Below are 20,077 nucleotides of genomic sequence, written 5' to 3'. Positions count from 1 at the left end.
TTACCGTTCAATCTACGTCCCAACCCTCACCTATGGTCACGAGCTTTGGGTAGTGACCGAAAGAACAAGATCGCGGGTACAAGCGGCTGAAATGAGTTTTCTCCGCAGGGTGTCTGGACTCTCCCTTAGAGACAGGGTTAGGAGCTCGGACATCCGGGAGAGACTTGGAGTGGAGCCGCTGCTCCTCCACGTCGAGAGGAGCCAGTTGAGGTGGTTCGGGCATCTGGTCCGGATGCCTCCTGGACGTCTCCTGGGGAGGTGTTCCGGGCATGTCCAACGGAGGCCCCGGGGCAGACCAAGAACACGCTGGAGAGACTATATGTCTCGACTGGCCTGGGAACGCCTCAGTATACCCCCGGAGGAGCTGGAGGCGGTGGCTGGGGAGAGGGAGGTCTGGGTTTTTTTGCACCGACTGCTCCCCCCGCGACCCGGACCCAGATAAGTGGTGGATAATGGATGGATGGATGGATGGATAAACGGATACAATATAAAATAAAGTGCAATGCAAATGAATAGATCAATACTGCAGTAGTTCACACCCTGAGTAGAGCTCTGAACTATAATGCATTAGTAATGTATTCATTCTTTTTTATTTTCTCTCTCTCTCTCTCTAGGGCTGAATGCACAGCTAGAGGGCTGGTTATCTCAAGTACAATCCACAGCAGCACCCGCTAGAGCCATTATAGCACTGTACATGACTGAATTTTCTTATTTAAAAAATGAGTTAGTAGAGAGTTAAATCTTTTTTTAATTGTGGAATTTGTCTTCATTTTTTTTTTCTTTTAGTAATATATACTCATTTATTTTTGTTTGATACTTTTAAAATGATACCTTTTGGATACAAATTTATTTGCATATGTTAGTGTTTCCTAGCTTTGAAAGCCTCCTGTTTTTTTCTGTATTCGATTTCTCTGAGCTCCTTTAAAGAAATGGTTTTAAAGATTTTAAATAATTAGATAGTGTGCACTGTACCAAAGCTTAGACTAATACAACTTGACATTTAAATGATCACAGTACACATGGCTCATACAATTGCACTTTTTAAACCTGAGCAACTTTCAGTGAACCAGTTTGGAACAACTTAGTGGTCCTGTTCTGCTGGAATAAGTTGATAGACTAAATCAAAGAGAGGATATGCAGTGATTTGGTTTTTATGTTTGATTGTGCATTGATGCCAGTTAAAAATATGCAAATCAATTATAATATAAAAAACATACTAGAATAACCAGAATATTATATTTAAAATGTTTGAATTAATCCAGTGTAGTTAAGGTTATGCACCTTCTTTCAGACATGCTGGTTATATTTATCCCCGCAACCCTGAATTGGATAAGCGGTTACAGATAATGAATGAATGATTGAATGAATGAATGAATGGTTATACTTATTGTGGAGCTTGTGCAGCACATGCCTACAAGCAAATTGATCCCTCTATTACGTGAGTATTTTTTTGCTGTTAATCATGTAGCTTGCATATTGAACCGGAGTCCTCCATTATGGGATGAACTAACTCTTGCGCTGTTGTTTGGTAGCCGGAGAGTGTTAATTCTTGGACCTTCACACCATGTGCCCCTATCTCGATGTGCTCTCTCTCCTGCTGAGGTCTTCAGAATGCCACTGTATGACTTAAGGATTGACCAGAAAGGTAAAACCCTCACAGTGAAAGTATACATCAGGCTTAATTTCTGGACTAAACCTGTAACTCAGTGGAAGAGATTTAAAGGCCAGAGGAAGTGTAAGTTAAGTTACTTTATAGTGAGTAAATCAAGAATACTCCGTCATATCTGTGACACGCCGTTATTTGCCATTGTAGGAATGTAATTGGAATAATATAATTTTATTTGTATGCATCTTCTTTGAATGAACACTAAACAACACATAGTCATAAACAAAACCTCCCAAGATTTAAAATAATAAAAAAAAGTTTTCTCATCCCTTCAGTTTATGCTGACCTCTGGAAAACGGGCATGTTTGAGAGAATGACTCCACCTCCTCCACTTTCCATCTCTTTCTCTTAATGCAGCAAAGCTTGCTCCTCCTCCTCCAACCTTCAGAGTTGAAGCCTGGCCTGTTTGAGAATATTGACACAGTCTTCTGTGATGGAAATTTGTTTATATAAATGATTCATAATCAATAGAGATATTTAATCAGCAATGGCCACGCATGCTTGTGTAAACTGAAATTGTTTTATTCCTAATTCTCTGTGTGAGACCGCAGACTTGTGTGTGTGTGTGTGTGTTTCAAATAACATATCGACACCTCCCTTTGTCTCCAGACCAAGAAGGTAGAGGGGGAGGCACAGGCCACGTCTGGAAAGGTGTTAGAAATACAGGAGATAGGGGAAAACAAATGGTGGGAAACTCTGAGTTTTGGGAACAGGATACAGCGAAAGATGACTGAAATGTAAAAGAGCGAACAGATGGTGTACTTCAAAGGGTTTTCCATGTATAAAAAGACGCTGATCAAAAATGGTCAGCAGAGAGGTGAAAAACAGCGTTGCGCGCACGTCCCTCTCTCATGTTAATTAATAAATGCTGTCTCACTTGCTGCCGACTCAGAGACTCAAAGAGCTGTCTTATTTTCTGTCATGATTTTCCACCACACTTCGTAGTAATAAAGTCGAGCAATAATTGGACGGGAAGGTTGACCGAGAATCAGCTTTGGGGCCAGTGATCGGTGCGCTCGGTCAATTTGTGGCAGATCGGGCAACTGAAGCGCGTCTTTGAGCAGCACAAATACATTAGACGCTGACAGAGTAAAAGATCCATCCTCAGGAACTCCAATGATACGAATATTTTGTCTCCGTGAACGAGATTCTAGATCCTCACACTTGGCCTCCAGGTCAGCAACAGTCTTGGTCAAGGAAGCAACATTGGTCTGAAGCTCCGATACATCATCCGTGCATGCTGTAAGTGATCGCTCAACTCCGTCCACAGTGGTTTGCAAAGTCTTCACATCAGATTTCAAATTAGCGAAATCACGAAGTAAATCCGTCTTTAACGCTAAAAGATCAGACTTAATGTTAGAGTAGTGTTGATTCATCACATCACGAATTTCAGCCACCACCGCGCGAACAATTTCAGACTTAAAAGCTTTTCAGAGTATTGCTACGACTAACACGGCTTCGATGGGAGTGTGACCTAAGGTCTTATTTTCACAACTTCCTATGTTCCTACTGTCTTGTGTTCCCAGGCCCTAGCCTTTATTTCAAGGGCCCTAAGTTTTGAGGACCCTATGTTCCCAGGATCCCTATGTCCCTGGATTCCATGTGCTTCTAGGGTACTAGGTTTCTAGGGACCCTGTGGCCTATGGCCCACATGACATCGGTTCCCATAGCCCCAGGTTTCAGGGTCCCTGTTTTCCAAGAGCTGTATATTCCTAAAGCACAAGGAACTGGGTTGTTGGGCCTTTACCCAACTGCTGAGCAAAAGAAACTCCATGGTTGGGTTACAACATCCCAAGTTGGGTTATATAATGTAGATTATAAATATTCTACTCTTGTTCATGTAATGCACCCCCCCCCCCCCCCACACACACACAAACAAACAAACTCAACTACAGAAATATAAATGACAATTTTATTTCCTTTAAAGTAGCTTACAACATTTATTAAAACAAAATGTTTTTGATTGTTATATAACAACATTAAATAATAATAATAATAATAATAATAACAATAATATCCTCTACAAAGAACACAGGTCTGCATATTCAATTTGAAAATGTCCAGTGACATCTGCTAAAGAGCAAATAATAATTAGGGGATGATTTAAATATATACATGTATAACATTTTTCAAGCTGTGAACTCTACTCTCAAAACGTACCAGCTATTTATAATAAATAGATACAAAGAAAATTATATAAATTGTTTTATTTAATATATTATTGTTTATTAATATAATAGTTTGTCTTCTTTTTTACAAAACCACTGGTTTGGGCTCCGTTTCTCTCGCTCGCTCGTGCGCACAGTGGCTGAATATCAAACCGCTCACTTCTACTTACACTAGTCCCCTACGGTTTTGAAACACACATTACTCGCTCAAACTGTGAAGCCTATAATATTTCGGTTTGGGACTCAAACACATGCTCATACCGCACATTATTGATATAAACTGTTTGCGTGTAAACCCCAACATTTCTGCTCTGAAACTGTGCACTTCAGAGGGAACATAGAGTGAATTGGAACGCACCCGCTGTCTGTCGGCCGTGAGGTAACGGCTAATTTTTCCACAACGTACCCGAACAAAGTGCTTAAACACTTTAAACATACATGACTTTCCAGAGAAACGTTATATGTATTTTTAGCTCTATAAATGTTTTTCTTTACTCCCATCACCCTAATTATTTCAGTTAAAACTTTGGTTTTGTTAGCGAGCTAACACTTGGTAGCACTTTAACTGTAATTTAGCTAATGGTTCGGCTACGTTACAGCGCCAAGACAAACCCAAAAGTAGTGTTTTTAGTCGAACATACCTCAATAAACGATCATTTATGATAGTTACTCAGAATCACTCACCTTAAATTTGTAACAGCCGCTCTGTCTGTTGTCCTCAGGTGCTCACAGTCAAAATGAGAAAAAAGGCGGGAATCACGAACCGATCCAACTGGGTTCAACACACAGTAATCCAGCATCTGGGTCACTTTACCCCAAGCATGGGTTTATATCTATATTCAGAGGTAAATAAATAGCCCAACAAAACTACCCAACTCACTCAACTCAGCAGTTGGGTAGAAAAAACAACCCAACATTTTTTAGAGTGTATCATAAATTATCGTTTATTGAGGTATGTTCTACTAAAACACTACTTTTGTGTTTGTCTTTGCGCTGTAACGTAGCCGAACCATTAGCTAAATTACAGTTTAAGTGCTACACTCTAAAAAATTCTGGGTTGTCCAAGGTCTGTGCATGCGTCCTTCCAAATTGGACAGGTTGCACAAATCGGGTGGACAACGTACACAAACAATGTACTTGAGTTAAAGTAGAGCTAATCAAGGTAAAATATTTTTCCAGGAAAAATCCTCGTTGTTTTACTCCACTTGAGTAAAAATACAAATGTATTTACCTCCTAATATAATTAATAGTAAAAAGTACAAAAAGTAGAAAGTAAAAGTACAGTTACATAATATTTGTAACAAGACTCATGCTTAACACATTGTAGGTGAAAAGACTCTAGTGTCACTCTTGGTTCCATAGTCTTTTAATAGAATATCATTAATTAACCTGACCTGGATGAACACAGCAGAAATGGCCAAAGATTACATACATGAATGTTATATCAATTATTACATGCTGCCCCTCCAAACCAATAGAGGTCGCTGTCTCCTGAGTATTAAGCCCAATATATGCTTCTGTGTTTGGCCTATGCTCATAATTTTAGTCACCATGGTTGAGAATCCTAGTTGGTCCTCCGAAGCCTAAGGCACCCTGTGCGAGCCAAAGGCGAGTGGAGCCGGTCTCAGGAGGTGTGAAGCAGCCCTCAAGCCACCTCCAAAAGCTTCCCTGGCCTCATGAAAATGATGTTTTCTTTGAAAAATTTGGAATGAACAAAATATCCAAAATCCATCTCTTAAATTGAAGCTGAGCTCAGAACTCTAATCACATCATTTATGGTGAGTTAAAAAAAAAACATCTCAGCAATATCACATGACTCCTTCAGATACACCCATAACTCAACTAGCCACTCCAGGCCAGAGAGCAACCGCTGGTGGCTGTCTGAATGCTGTGTCTTAAATAGGACCACAGAGCTCTATTCTCCTTATTCATGGTGACTTAAAAAAACTATTCCTATTATTTATTTATGTGAAACTTTGTAAATAACCCTGTCCAGCTCCTCTGGGCCATAAGGCTGTGGGTGAGACTCTGAGCTCTTTTTTCAGTTACTCAACCTTGAGACGCCCACGAATGAAGCCATGGTTCGTGCTGAAGAACCTCCTCTACTTTGGTTCCAGTTAGGAAATAATTTTTCGGCTTGCGGACCAGTTCATGTCATGCACCGAGTGGTTCCAAATGTAGTTCACTAACCATTCCCTCATTGGTGGAAAAGCACTATGTGAAATATGGCTGAACTAACAACAGATGATGTAGTACTGCCACCTTGAGAAATATGGCTGAACTAAAATCAGAAGGTGAAGTAAGGTTCCTATTCGTGTCTGCACGTTTCAACATTAGGAGACAATCAGTCAGTAAGCGAAAATGCCTCTTCTAGTTCGGACCGGTAGGTGGTCCAGCCAAAATACTTAAGTGCAGTAACGAGGTACATTTACTTCCTTACTATCCACCACTGGCAGTGACACCCCCCAAGCACATATATGTGCAGGCCAGAGACCTAATTGAGTCCAGCAAAAGGGAAACACACATACACATAAACACCAATAAAACAACATGACTAGGGAGCTGCGGTGCCCCGCATTCTTTATTTTAAAGGGATGTCACTAACATTGGTTAATGCCCATTGTTGTGTGTAATGTTGTTGTACGTACTGCTGATAATGCAGCTTGTTAGGTTAAAATGCCTTCTTGATCCTTTAAGAAAGCCGGAATTCAGACACCACCTGGGTTGAAATTCAAAATACAAGTACTTTGTACCAAAACGCTGCACAGAGTAACTGATGCCACTAGGAGGCGCTGTTATTCAGAAAATAAGAAAGTACATTTCAGCAGTCATTCTTTATTTGCTGCACCCCACACCCCCAAAAAGTTTTTTTATTCTATTTGCAGAAATCCAACAATTCAATAAAAGTAATAAGTAAAGACAAAAAAGATTTTGCTTTTCTCAAGGAAAAAAAAGCACAATAATGGATTGAAACAACAAAACTAAACAGAAAACCTCTTGTGGTGCACAGGTGCAAGTATTGGTGTAATGGTTTACTGCAGTATTCCTGATAATGTATTTGTGAATATGATTTGAAGCATGTTTTTTTCTTTTCTTTGGTTTGGTGCATGACGTTCTATATTGGGATATAGCTGTTTTAGGGGGACTGAGTCCACATAAACAGATCCCCTCTGTTCTCTCTCAGTGGCTTGGCACAAATATTGAGAAAGAGTGGGCTGAGATGTTTTTAGACCCTTGAGAAGGAGAGAAATGAGGCCTCCTGTCCCCTTTCCCTGACCTCGCGTCACCTACCCTTGTTTCAGTCACCATGGGCCTTGAATACGAAAGTTTAGCCACAAATGCAAAGGAAAAACTTTTTCTCCCTTTACTGGCATCACCACTTGTTGAATCAGAATGAAACTCACTTGAGTTTCCTGTCTTGTGAATACATGGTGGTCTAGGCTGCTGTTTTGGGGTTTTCCTGCCTGGGACCCTGATTTGTATGTTAGGGGCCAAAGCTGGTTGCCTCAGTAACCATGTTGAATTACTCTCACCCCCCCCCCCCCACCCCCCAAACCCTCAACCTCCACTCTCAGAAGCCCACCAAACAAAACAAACATTGTCCCCTTAACAAGGCGAGGAGAGACACTGCTCTGTGTGAGTGAGAGACATTCAGGTCATATTAGTCCCCGCTCACTGAGCCTAGCCTGAAGATGAGACAGTGCACACATTCTCTCACACACTCAACACATCCTCCCATCCCTAGCAGACTTTTAAGCTTGGGAGTGAGCCTTGCAGAATGGAATCTTACCGCATGCTACTTTTGCAGAGAACATAGTACAATTTACATACATTTTTCTGTTTAAAGTAGCACAAACTATATTGCATTTAACTGCAGTGCAGTTTACTGAAAGTGTACAACATAGAACCTTTCTGTGTAAAAGTCACAGACAACGTTTATTACATTTCCTTTCAACAAAAACACAGCGACGTTGATGCAAATACTGAATAGCATTTGGAGAATTTGCTAAACATGAATATGTAATAACCCCCCTTCATACAGTGTTTCTCATCTATAAAGTCTTTAAATAAAAGTTTTATTTTCCAGGAGATGTCTGATATATAGTATGCCTGCATGAAAAATGGGAAAGAATAATGTTTAACGAATAGTAAGTGGGGAAAAAGTATAATTGCTGCAATTATTTAGGACACAAACAAAAATGTACTTTTTAAATGATAACTCCAGATGGCTTGGAAGTGTATAGTCAAAATATTGCAGAAAATGTGTTTTTTTAAATCAAAGTTAATGTTTTTTGTTCATGTTTATATTATTTACTCATTCACTGTGTGTAAGCGCTTATCTGGTTCAGGGTCGCAGTGTGTCTGGAGCCTACCCGGAATCACTGGGTACAAGGTGGGAACACACAATGGAGGGGGCACAAGTCCTTTGCAGGGCAACACACACTCACACATTCACTCACAAACACCTAGGGACACTTTTGAGTAACCAATCCACCTATCAGCATGTGTTTTCTGGACTGTGGGAGGAAACCAGAGCCCCTGGAGGAAACCCACACAGACACAGGGAGAACACACCAAACTCCTCACAGGCAGTCAGACCTAAAACCCCAGGACCCTGGAGCTGTGTGACAGTGACACTACCTTCTGTGCCACTGTGCCGCCCTATGTATTTATTATTTTGGTTAAAATGATAAATTGTTAATGAAAATATTATACTGAACTGAGCTGCACTGTTTGAAGAACAGTTTGTGATGTGGCATATTACAACAGGGTCACATAATAAACACTCCTACAGCTCCTACATAATAAACCGCCAAGTTAACAATCACCAGAATGGGACTGCTGTCATTTAAGGTGGAACAGAAAATTTTAATAAGAAGCTAAAATGCAACTGTTGCTCAGTTTAAGATGTAATGGAATCCAGAGCATTTTAATGGTGAGATTGTATTCTAAAGGTTATATGTTTATATAACTGTGCAGAAAATATGCAGCCATGCCTTAACTTGAAATTTCTTTTGGTACCATTATCATTATTATGATTATTGCCATAACACCCGATACTTCATGATTCTTACATCAGCATTATAGTTGTATCAGTACACTAGAGTATAATGACAGATTAAATGGTGATAGTATTCATTTCTATTAGTAGCTTGATCAGAAGAGGACGTGTCCCCCTTGTTGAGGTTGTTTCCTCCCAAGGTTTCTTCCTCCAGCCTCAAGGGAGTATTTCCATAGTCACCCATGCCTTGTTCGACTAGGGCTTCCTGATTTACAGTTGATCTTCTCTTCTGATTGAAAATTCTGCAAAGCTGTTTTGTGACAAAATCTTGTGTTAAAAGCATATTACAGTACAAATTTGACTAGATTTTACATTTCTGTTCTACCTTAAATTGTATTTAAAGACAATGTGGACCCAAATCTGCCTATTCTTTCTAATTTATACAAATTTGTTCCTCAGGGCCTACAATGTAAATTTACAAATTATTTATTGTAAATATTTACCCAAAGTTTAATAAATGGTTTCTGTATTTCACCATTAATGCTTTCCTCTCAGGGCAACACAATGGTGCAACAGGTAGTTGCTGTCAAACAGCTCCAGGGGTTGTGGGTTCAAGCCCCGCTCCGGGTCACTGCCTGTGCGGAGTTTGTTGTGTCCTCCTGTTGTCTGCATGGGTTTCTTCCAGGTGCTGTGGTTTCCTCCAATGGTCCAAAAACACATGTTGGTAAGTGAATTGGCTGTTGAGAAGTGCCCATAAGTGAGTGTATATATGAGTTTGTGTTCACCACGACCCTGTAATGGATAAGTGGTTACAGACAATGAATGAATGAATGAATGCTCTCTTCTCAATGTGATATGGGCTTTCCTAAAATGGGTAATACTTTACCCTGGCCAATCACAAGATTAACATGGCTTCACTCTGTGTTCAAGTTTGGGCTTTCTTCCAAGCCTCATGCCAAATAAACCCGAAGTTTATTCCAAGCCTCACAGTGAGTAAACCCTATGCATGTTTCAAGACTCACACTGAATAAACTCTGCATTTCAGATAACACCCCACGTTTAATATTATACAAAAAAAATCAGTATAACAAAATGTTTTTCCATGTGTCCATTTTGTCTTTAAGTGTTAATGATAACTGTCTCTGAAAACTTCCCGATGAAATTTGAGTGATATTATCACAATGCATTTTGGAGGTGTTTACACTTAGCTTGTCATTTGGACAGTTCCAACAATCACATAAAAAACGCATTAACAGGATCCAATCACAAAACTGGCCTTTAGTTTTGAAAAGGACCAACCGTGTGTATCCTTCATGATTAGCCTCTGTTGGACAGGGTTTTATTTGTTGAATGAGGCTTGGAGAGACAAATAAATGTACACTTCCATGATTAAAATATGTTATCTGACTATTACGACCATCTCATGAAATGGTGTGGAAAATAAAAAACTCTGGTGTGCATTTACAGCAAAATCTCTAACCAGATATAATCCTAATACTCAAGAGACATGACAAGACAAGATGTAAACCTCATATAACCTATGAACTGAAAAAAAACTATACTCAGCAACATTATTGTTAAGAATATAATAATATTATTAATGTTTCCTTGTACCATTGGGCAGTTTGCTGATTTGTGGTTTACCTTCATTACAGCGAACAGTGGCGAGTCTGTTCCCTCTCAGTCATTAGTGCCAAAAGAGCTCCGTTCTTAAAGTCCAGCTCCAGCTCTCTAATGAGGCTATTCTCACTCTCTGTCGTCTTCCCAGTCCCTGACAGCCACTGAACACAGGCCAAGACTATGAGTCTAAAGAGGTCAGCCCCTCCAAAACCCCTCTACAGAACACCCATGTCTCTCCTTGTAACAAACAGTTCTTTTACAATGATTAGACATTTTCTAGACCAACTAGAAATTTGTTCATCATTTATCCTGTCTGTTGATGTGTGTGCATGCCTGGATGCATTTTAATTACTTAATTCCTTCATACTCCATTCGTGTTACTTATTTAATTAAGAGTTTGAAGTTCTAGAGGTTTGAAAAATGAATTGATTTCTTTGCTGTTTTTGCTTGTGAAAGCCTGTATCCTTGTTCAATGTTTCAGCAGTATTTCAGCAGCCACTAAACGATCTATTTGTTCACTGTTTGAACATGTAAAACACAAAGTTAATGCTGTGAATGAACAAAACTCTTTGGTTCCCCCAACAGCCTGTAAAGGTGGGAAAGCTGAAGGTTTCTGTGTTCAGCCTTGGCCAAACTGAAATCCACGTGAATATTTGGATGGTATCTTGGCAACACAGCTATAGTCTGGACATTGATATTCACAGTAGAAGCCTCCATCTTCTTTTCAGAACAATGAGAACCTTATGAGAAAGTAGAAACCAATCAAGCCTCTGCAGACAAAACTTTTTCCTTCAGGCAATGATGGACATAGATTCAGAAAAAAACTCAAGGCAGTCACAATTTGTTGTGCAATTTGTACATTTTATACATTTAACTTCAATTAGAATCATTTACACACATTGATTGGACCAAAGTAAGGAAAACAAACCAGGTTAATAATGAAATTTACAATAATATTATTAAATTATTTCTGTAAAGAGTCCTGAAATCAGCAGTGTACAAAGTGTACAAAAGGCCCTTAAAAATATGGCTTAATTTAAATAAATGTCTTTAAAATGCTTAATTCTGGGGAACTGTTACATGTCAGTTTTCACTTCCAAATCTTCAGTTTATTTACATTCTAACAAAAATGCAGTGCATGTACAATAGTGAAAAATAGCACAAGAAAGCTTGCAAAGTGATTATGCTGAAACAAGCACTTGTTAAAAAGTTAGTAAAACATTCTAGTTCTTTCACAAAAAACAAATCTCATAAGTACAGACGTACATTTTAAAATATTTCTAGATGAACAAATGACCTGTTGTCTGATTGAATCCTTGCTATTCAGTCTTTGACATTTTCATGACTAAACATACAATCTCCTTTCATCTATGAATATATTTCACACATTTTGTACACAAATGTATCAGAAGTGTGTGGGTGGAAGATCATACAGTGAACTAAAATATACAACAAGGCCTCAACTGAGATCTTGCTCAGAGAAATATTAACATAGAGATCCACCTATTCATCTTTCCCGTTGACATTATAGTAACTTCTCTTTTATGAACAGAAGGATCATTATGCTTTGTACAAACTCATGTGGCACTTGTTGGAACCTTGACTATTAAAATAGACAGATCACAGCAGCAAAAAAGGGAACTTCTAGGACCACCTAAGAACTCGGTATATTTTCAAATTTGTTAGAGAGTCTGGAGAACAAGAAGGTTGCTACTTGGGACATGTAATGCAAGTGAATGTAAGAAATGATTCCAGATCTCAAACTTCAGTCAGGATGGCCAAGAACCAGTACAGTTTGCTGATTGCCTGCTTAAACCTAAACTACAAACATCCAATTAACCGACGGTTTATATCAGGTGTATTTGAGCAGGGAAACCACCAGACTTGTGGGCTTTGGCCTTCCATGACCTGAGTTTCAGACTCCTGTTGTAGGTCATCTTATGACCTCATAGCTCAGAAGCTGGGTAAGCTGACTCAGCTGCCAATCGTCAAGATGGTTGTGCTGTCCTTGGCTTTGTCAAAGAAAATGGAGGAAGATGTTTCGTTTGTGCTTTTGTGCTTGCCTTCTGTAATGTTTTGGGAGGATGAGGAGTTGCTTGGCTGGCATTCTTCGCAGCAGCAGCAGCAGCAGTCCATAAATGCTTGGCCTAGAGTCTTGCACAGGCACAGCAGCAGTACTGGTGTCACTGAGGACTTAAAGAATAAGAAGAACTGATTTATGAGGGCAAGTAGAGCCAACATATCCTCTGACACTTGTATGGGGGCATAGGTCAGTGTGAGATTAGACACGTTTTCAGGCAGAGCACACACGCCATATACCACAGCCAATGCCATGACAGTGCAGTTGAGCTGGCGTTCAACTTGCTGTGCGTGCTGGAGCTTCTGCTTCTTTGATGGAGAGTGTTCCTCTGGGCGTTTGGGAGAACTTCCGCTTCCGCTGGAGACGTGGCAGGTGGCCATCTGGCAGAGCAAAGTAAAGACCACAGGCAGGCAGAAGTAACAGCCAAAGTACCACCACATGCGAGCATCATGGTAGTTAATGACCAAGGAATAGATGGACTCTGGGAGGTTGGTGTATGGACTCATAACGCAGGTGTCCACCTGGACGCCCAGAGAAAGGGACTTGATCTGGTGCAGTTGCCATAAAAGTAGTTCTGGGGATGCTAGCACCATAGAGCCAATCCAGACCACAGCCAGCTTGGCCAAGACGGACTGGCAGTGTTCCACCCGCCAAGCCTTTGGGAGAGAGCTGGTGGCAGCATGGAAACGGTCAATACCCAGAGCACACAGGCTGAAGGAGGTCACGCCTAATGATGTCACCTGCACAGTTACATAAAGGTTTCAAAGTTGTTAATGGCCTTTCATGTGCATTTCTCATTGTCAGGATTCAATTATAGGAATCATGTCATTTAAAATTGGTACTTCCATACAAATGTTGGCTACATATTATACATATTACTCAGGCACAACCTGTATCATCCAATGCCTTATTTACTCAAAATGATTGTATTTTATTAGATGCCACATTTTTAGAGGGAAAGAGGTAATTTTTGACACTATTATAAACTCAGTAATTTGGAGTTTGCTTCATTCTTCCAGTTTGTTTCTCCAATTTTGGGTAAAAGCAATAAAAATGTTCCTATAGAAACATTAAACAAACATTTAAAGGCATACAATTTTTTTACTAGGTTAAATAGTTGGGAAATGTTTAGGATACAGCAGCTCTTTTAAAGAAACTTTTAAAAAAGCAGTTCTTTGTTGGAACCAAAGAAAATTATTGCTATTATCATTACTAAATAAGCAAATATTAGTGCACAATTATAAATAGTGAGTATAACCTAAAACATTAATGTAAAACAGGACAAATATTGTTTGTTTTGTTAGAATCTTCTCACCAATATGTTACCTTAATAAACAGTAATTGTAAACTAAGGTATATGTTATTTGTAGAGAATGTATTCATTTCCACTTAGAAAATCTAACACGTGTAACTTTTACATGTAACTAGTCTTTATAGGTCTTACATAATACCAAAAAAGCATGGCCACTTGTGTAAGTAACTGCATTCTAGGCACTTTAAATTATATGTATGTATGTTGTGGTGGATGTATTTAGAAAAAAACTACATGTTGGCACCCACCTCTATGTAAGGCACAATCCTGCATGAAAAATCTCCCAGCAGCCTTTTATTGGTAAGTTCATTAAAGACCACCACAGGAAGACAGAAGCACAGAACCAAGAAGTCCCAGAAAGCTAGACTGGCCAGGATGTAGTTCCATGCACTCCTCATAAAATAGTTATTCCACACAATACACATAACAGCCAAATTACCCACAACCCCTACAGCAAATACCACCAGGGCCAGGAAGAGGATGCCATAGGCACTGTAGGAGCTGTCTGTCACTGGGAACAGAGGGTTGTGTATCTTTGTGATGCCCCCTTCAGTGACATTGTCCTTAACCAATGTATCATCAGTGCTGGTATCCTTATTCTTATTGGAGAGTGTGGAATTAGAAAAAGCCAGGTAAGGTGCTGAAGTTGAGATTGTTCCTTCATACTCCTTAGAGGGTGTGTACACAGAGCCTCCATCTTCATCCAGTTCCATGGGCAATTTCTGTTGTTGCATGTCTGCATGAGAACCAGCATTATGAAGGCTGCCATCTATATCCTTGTCAACTGCTTGAGCTTCATCAGACTTTCCACCCTTTTTGTTGGTTTTTGCTCCTAAAGCACAAATGGCCAGAAGAGCAACTAGAATCATAAAGTAAAACAGTCTGAACACACTCGCCTCCATCTTCATATTCAAGTAAGCCCCAAAACAAATGATGATAGCCACAGGTTTATCCAGCACAGTTCACACTGAGCGTGAAGATTTAGAAATGCCAACGCGATGCAGCCCAAGTTTGAGATCCCTCATGCCAAACACTGGGTGCTGCAGACTTATTTGCCAAACACTCAGCTCTCATTGCACATCCATGGATGGCTGGTCTCTTTCAATAGGAGTTGGCATTGGGAACGCCTCCTCTCCCCCTTTCTATTCCGGAAAGTCAGGGAATAAGGCCCTCTGCTGGCAAAATAAATGATCGAAATCTTTTCTTTTTTCAATGCACCATGAAATGATAGGACTACAAAGGGGTATGCAAAGGCTCTAAAGGAACTAAACACACAAAAAAAGACAAATGATTCCATAATTTCAGTGACTTTCCAGGGTTCAAGGTTCTTTGAGAAAGTAGCAGACAATTGTATAGTGTGTGGAGTACAAAAAATAAATAAATAAATTTGAAGTCAGCGTGTTGCTACATAGGTAGAGGTCTATCATAAATTGATGGAGGATGTGAGTTTGATGGTGTGGTTGGTTGAGGGATTAACTGAGAGTGAATTCCTGAGTGAACACAATGTTTAACCGAGCAACATTATGTTCCATGAAGACAATAGGCTAACAGTGTCTGCAGTGATTCTTTGCTGAAATATAGAATCGTCTAAAGTTTCATGAGAGGCATAAAAACTCAGAACCATGTTCCAGTGACATTACAAAAAGTGGGCACTGATTAATTTTGAAAACTCAAGTGGACATTTTAAAATTTAATATAATTCAAATGTTTTAGTAATGTCTTAGATTAATCATTTTATTTCTCCAATAAATATTTAAATGGTTTCAGTTGAGCTCCTAAGCTCCTAAAAATGTTCCTTGAAATGTTCTTTAGGCGACAATTATGCCATAACTATACCAACGTCTTTGTTGTGTGTATGTGTGTGTGTGTATGTGTGTGTGCAATAGTATGCTGCAATAGCATGCTGCAGTTCTTAAAATTTGTCCACAGAGGGCATTGTCTACATACTGATTCAGACATGCAGAATAATTTACCCAGAAACACTTTCTGCGCAGCGCTTGTTACAGTGTAATAACGGTAAAATAACAATAAAAATACTAAATTAAAAGAGAGCCGGCCCTTACCAAATTTGAGCCCTAGGCAAGATTTTGGCTGCTGACCCCTGGCCAAGGATATGCAGGGATGGGGTTCAAATGTTTCAAAAGTGCATCTGAAAGGAACAGAGGAGTACATGTGACCTTTCGGTGTTAAAATGTACTAATTTTAAAATCTGCCAACAGTGAAAACCAGGCAGAGACTGCACCCAAGCTACATTATAGTCTTTCGAAACACAAACAGTAAGAGTACATCACAGCTATCATTTATGCACCAACATGTATTCAGTGACCGCTTCTCTCACATGCTTTATCTTTACATATCAAATGCAATAATTCAATTAAAATAAAAACTCTTACATTTATAAATGACAAAATGAAACATAGTGAAATACAGATGACTATAAGCATAGTGGAGAGAGGCGTGGAGAGAGGAAGGGTGATTGATCTCCAAAGTGATACCACACACGCAGTGGCATTAAACAAAAAATATTAGGCCTTAATATATTAACTACAAATGCATGAATTGTGGGCTTATTGTAATATTTAGAACAAAACAATCTAAAAATTATCATTGAAAAAAAGACCACTCCTGGTGTTTGTCTAGTAAGATAATGGATAAGATGGCGCTGCTTTATATTATAGTCTTAAGCATTTTTACATCATTGAAATAACCTTATAATAACACTTAATTTACAGATGCCGTATATTTACCCTAAATTTCTTTATATTTAAAGAAATAGGCCAAAAATTTTCAACATAATTTGTGTGCGCTTTGGTTATTGTTCTTTTATAAATATATTCATATATGGAATTATTGTTACTAATATAAATTATATATTTATGTTAGTACCAGATTGCTACTCTGGTTGTAGAATAGAGCAGTTTGGTCTGAAAAAAAAAAGAAAAGTATTTACCATTATGTTTTATATAATGCTTGTACACCAATCAATCAATGAAATTTTCCCTAAAATTATTCATAAGTATAATGTAATTTAAACACAATGAATATGTCTGCCCCTTTTCAACTGCAGGTTTTGTTTCATTTTTTCTATGTTAATCAGTTGAATCTGATATGCAGTTTGTGATACAAATTGTAAAATGCTTTAACAGTGACATTTGTGACCAGAGGAAAAAAATGGTCGTACATGAATGCAAAGTGAATTAGGTCAGTGTTTCATTATTTTTTCGATTTTGTCGAATTAAATAAAGCACACAAAAAAAAAACTGTTGTGCATGTTTGATGAACTTCATAATTGTGACACAACATTGGAGTAGATAAATAATGTTTGTTCCTGAGCACAACTGGAATTTCTCCATTTTTTCAGACTCCTAAAAGTAAACAGTCAAGCTAAACAGAGAGCACTGCAGCACTTCTTAAATGAATAAGCCCATACCCCCTAAAATAGAAAAAAAAACCATACTTTCCAAATTTACAGAAAATATATAAAATGGTTTTAAAAACATGAAGCAAAAGCTATAATTCTCATGAAACATCAACATATCCTTTTAATACTTACAGTTCTTTGGCTAAATATTCATTTCCCACACATGCACACACACACACACACACACACACACACACAGAAAAAGAGAGAGAGATTGAAATTTTGTGAAATCTATTTTGACAAAAAAAAAAGGCACAAAACTGTTTGATAGATTGATACATTTTGTTGTATTAAATTTCTTTAAAGAACCATGTACATTGGGATTAATGGATTATGTTGTACTAAGAGTTTGCTGCTGTTTAGTGTAACCTGATGTTGATGAATATAAAATCCCATTCTAAATTGACTTTGTTCTGCCTTAAGTTTGTACACTAATGTTTGTATAGGAATGCATAACATGGTATTCTAATGATGCTCTTTAACAAACATTAAGCATATCACATATTTAAACATACACACTTCATGTGTTTATGAAAATGTCCTCCCTGGAGTCTGAATAAACACCATGGGCCAGTTTCCCAGGCACAGATTAAGCTGGCCCAGTGTCTAAATAAAATTCTTAGCTGCACATTGAGTCTGTTGTTTCAACTGCATGCTGTTTTAATTTTATCTTTGTGTACTCTTCCTCATCTTGTGAGGAAGAGAAAACAGTCTTTTAACCCATGACTTCTGTTTGCTAAACCAACTCCCTAACCACCAACTGCTACAGGCCCAAGCACTAATGCACATATCTGATGTATTTCATTTAAATAAGAGAAAAACATAATAAGCATTAAATATATGTATTTTCATATATGTTTGTGACACTACTCATCCAGTATTTCTTCTGTTTTCAGTGGTATTATTTGAGTTTACTCCTTTCCATTGCTTCAGTAACAGCCTTCACTCACTCATATGTGAATGCGTTGTACAATGTTGAAACATGTTCTGTGGATTTGATTTCTTTCAGCTACAAGAGATATCATGAGATCAGAACCTATGTCAAATGTATGGAGCTCCATCTCTGCTGGGTTTTATACACCCCTCTATGCTTGGCAGTGGGAGGATGACCTTAGCCTCATATGTGACTGTTTTAGAGTAATATCAGTAATATCATCAGTAATATGTGTCTGCTGTTTAAATCTGAAGGGTGTCTACAAATCATTGGACATAATATGAATAAAATAATACAGATACTAAATATATAAATCCTTGCCATTCTAACAAGATGATAAATGCAACTTTCTCATTTTAAAGCTTTGTAGTTATTAGTTCCTGTCAGATCTCTATTTGTCAAGGTTCAGATTTATATATCAGCACAGGTTTTAGTGCTGGTATCACAATAGAAAAAATGGGGTCTTGTTGGATTTCAGATATTTATATTAATTGTGATATTGATTGTCCTAGTTTCTGGATATTTGTGTAAGAATGTGGCAGGAAACAAACAAAGATACACACACACACACACACACACACACACACACAAACATACACACATTAAAGCTGGACAATGAATACAAAGTGATAACATGTGTTTGATATTTAGTGTGTTTGAGATTTATGATATAAACGCTTAACAATAAACAAATTCAGAAGAAGTTTTATACTATTGTCTGATTTTTTAAAATTTTTTTAATAACGAGGCAAGAAATTTGGAATATTGTTGTCATAAGTTTTTGTTTCAACACAGTCATTCAGTTGAAGCAATACGTGAATTCTCTTGCTAGATGATTAACAGAACGTTGATAATCTCATGACCAAGGGTGAGGGCATCTGCCAAGACTAAAGTTTAGCAAGTGGGCTGTGGCTTGGTTGACATCTCATTGTGTCAATAAGGATGTGTATACTTCAGTTTGTATGTGTGTGTGTGTGTGTGTGTGTGTGTGTGTGTGTGTGTGTGTGTGTTAGAAGCTGCCTTAGATTTAGCACACATACACACATTTACAGACATGCTTGTTTCCCTGTAATGTCAGGACATGGAGCCATATAGTCATCTAAATATTTGCCTTTTCACGTCTGCAATATGACAAGCATTTTGCAGGTTATTTCTGTTTTTCACAAGTTTTCCTACAAAGATTAGAGGTTTTGTTCCAGAAAAATCTACTAAAACAAACCTCTTTTCACACACAAACCTATGATTGCCTATGTATAAGATCTAGTTTCAGCCTAAATCTTATCACTTGAATCTTATCACTTATCTTTCTTTTTTTTTCCTCATACTGTTGCAGTAGCTTTTTTAAACCTTATTTGTAATTTATACTTAGTAAATGTCCCAACTTTCTGCTTAGCTTCATTATTTACACACATGACCTTTAATAAATACAATAATTTTTGGATTTTATGTTCAGACCTTTATATTAATGTTATTCAACAAAGGCAAAGTCGAGCCAGATCTGTATCTGAATGCCCTAAGTCTATATATGGAAGCTGGAGCAAAGTCTAAGCCAAACCTTTCTTATGGGTCAGTGGTGGCAGAGCACCTGTGCAAAGCTAAGGTTACGGAAAAACTAAGCACTTTGGAACCATGTCCAAAACCGGTCATTAGGATGGCAGGAAAAGAAAAAGGGGCCTTGTATGGTTCACTGGCATGGACTCAATAACTTTTAACAGTGCTACATGTAGGTAAGAACTATCACCACTGAAAAAAAAGTGCTTTGGCTAGAAATCTCACACCCCTCCCCCAGTACTATTCATTCTGACAAGCAAAGCCAGTAAAATACTATGTAAGACTCCTTTGTAAACCAACAACTATCAAATTTACACATGAGA

At 38.4% G+C, this 20,077-nt stretch overlaps 1 protein-coding gene across 1 annotated transcript; it reads right to left on the bottom strand.

Moving 5' to 3' along the window:
- Positions 1-11,318: 11,318 nt before the first annotated feature.
- On the bottom strand, positions 11,319-14,931 carry gpr37l1b (G protein-coupled receptor 37 like 1b). Its single transcript, XM_066644378.1, has 2 exons — positions 14,097-14,931; positions 11,319-13,276 (listed from the first exon to the last, which is right to left on the bottom strand). Exons 1-2 carry the CDS (start codon positions 14,754-14,756, stop codon positions 12,431-12,433), a joined length of 1,506 nt encoding a protein of 501 aa, XP_066500475.1. The 5' UTR covers positions 14,757-14,931; the 3' UTR covers positions 11,319-12,430.
- Between the last annotated feature and the right edge of the window lie 5,146 nt (positions 14,932-20,077).

This window comes from Hoplias malabaricus, chromosome 14 (assembly GCF_029633855.1).
Source record: "Hoplias malabaricus isolate fHopMal1 chromosome 14, fHopMal1.hap1, whole genome shotgun sequence".
Lineage (NCBI taxonomy): Eukaryota > Metazoa > Chordata > Actinopteri > Characiformes > Erythrinidae > Hoplias > Hoplias malabaricus.
The sequence above is the reverse complement of the archived record's forward strand: the minus strand, read 5'-3'. Positions and strand labels throughout refer to the sequence as shown.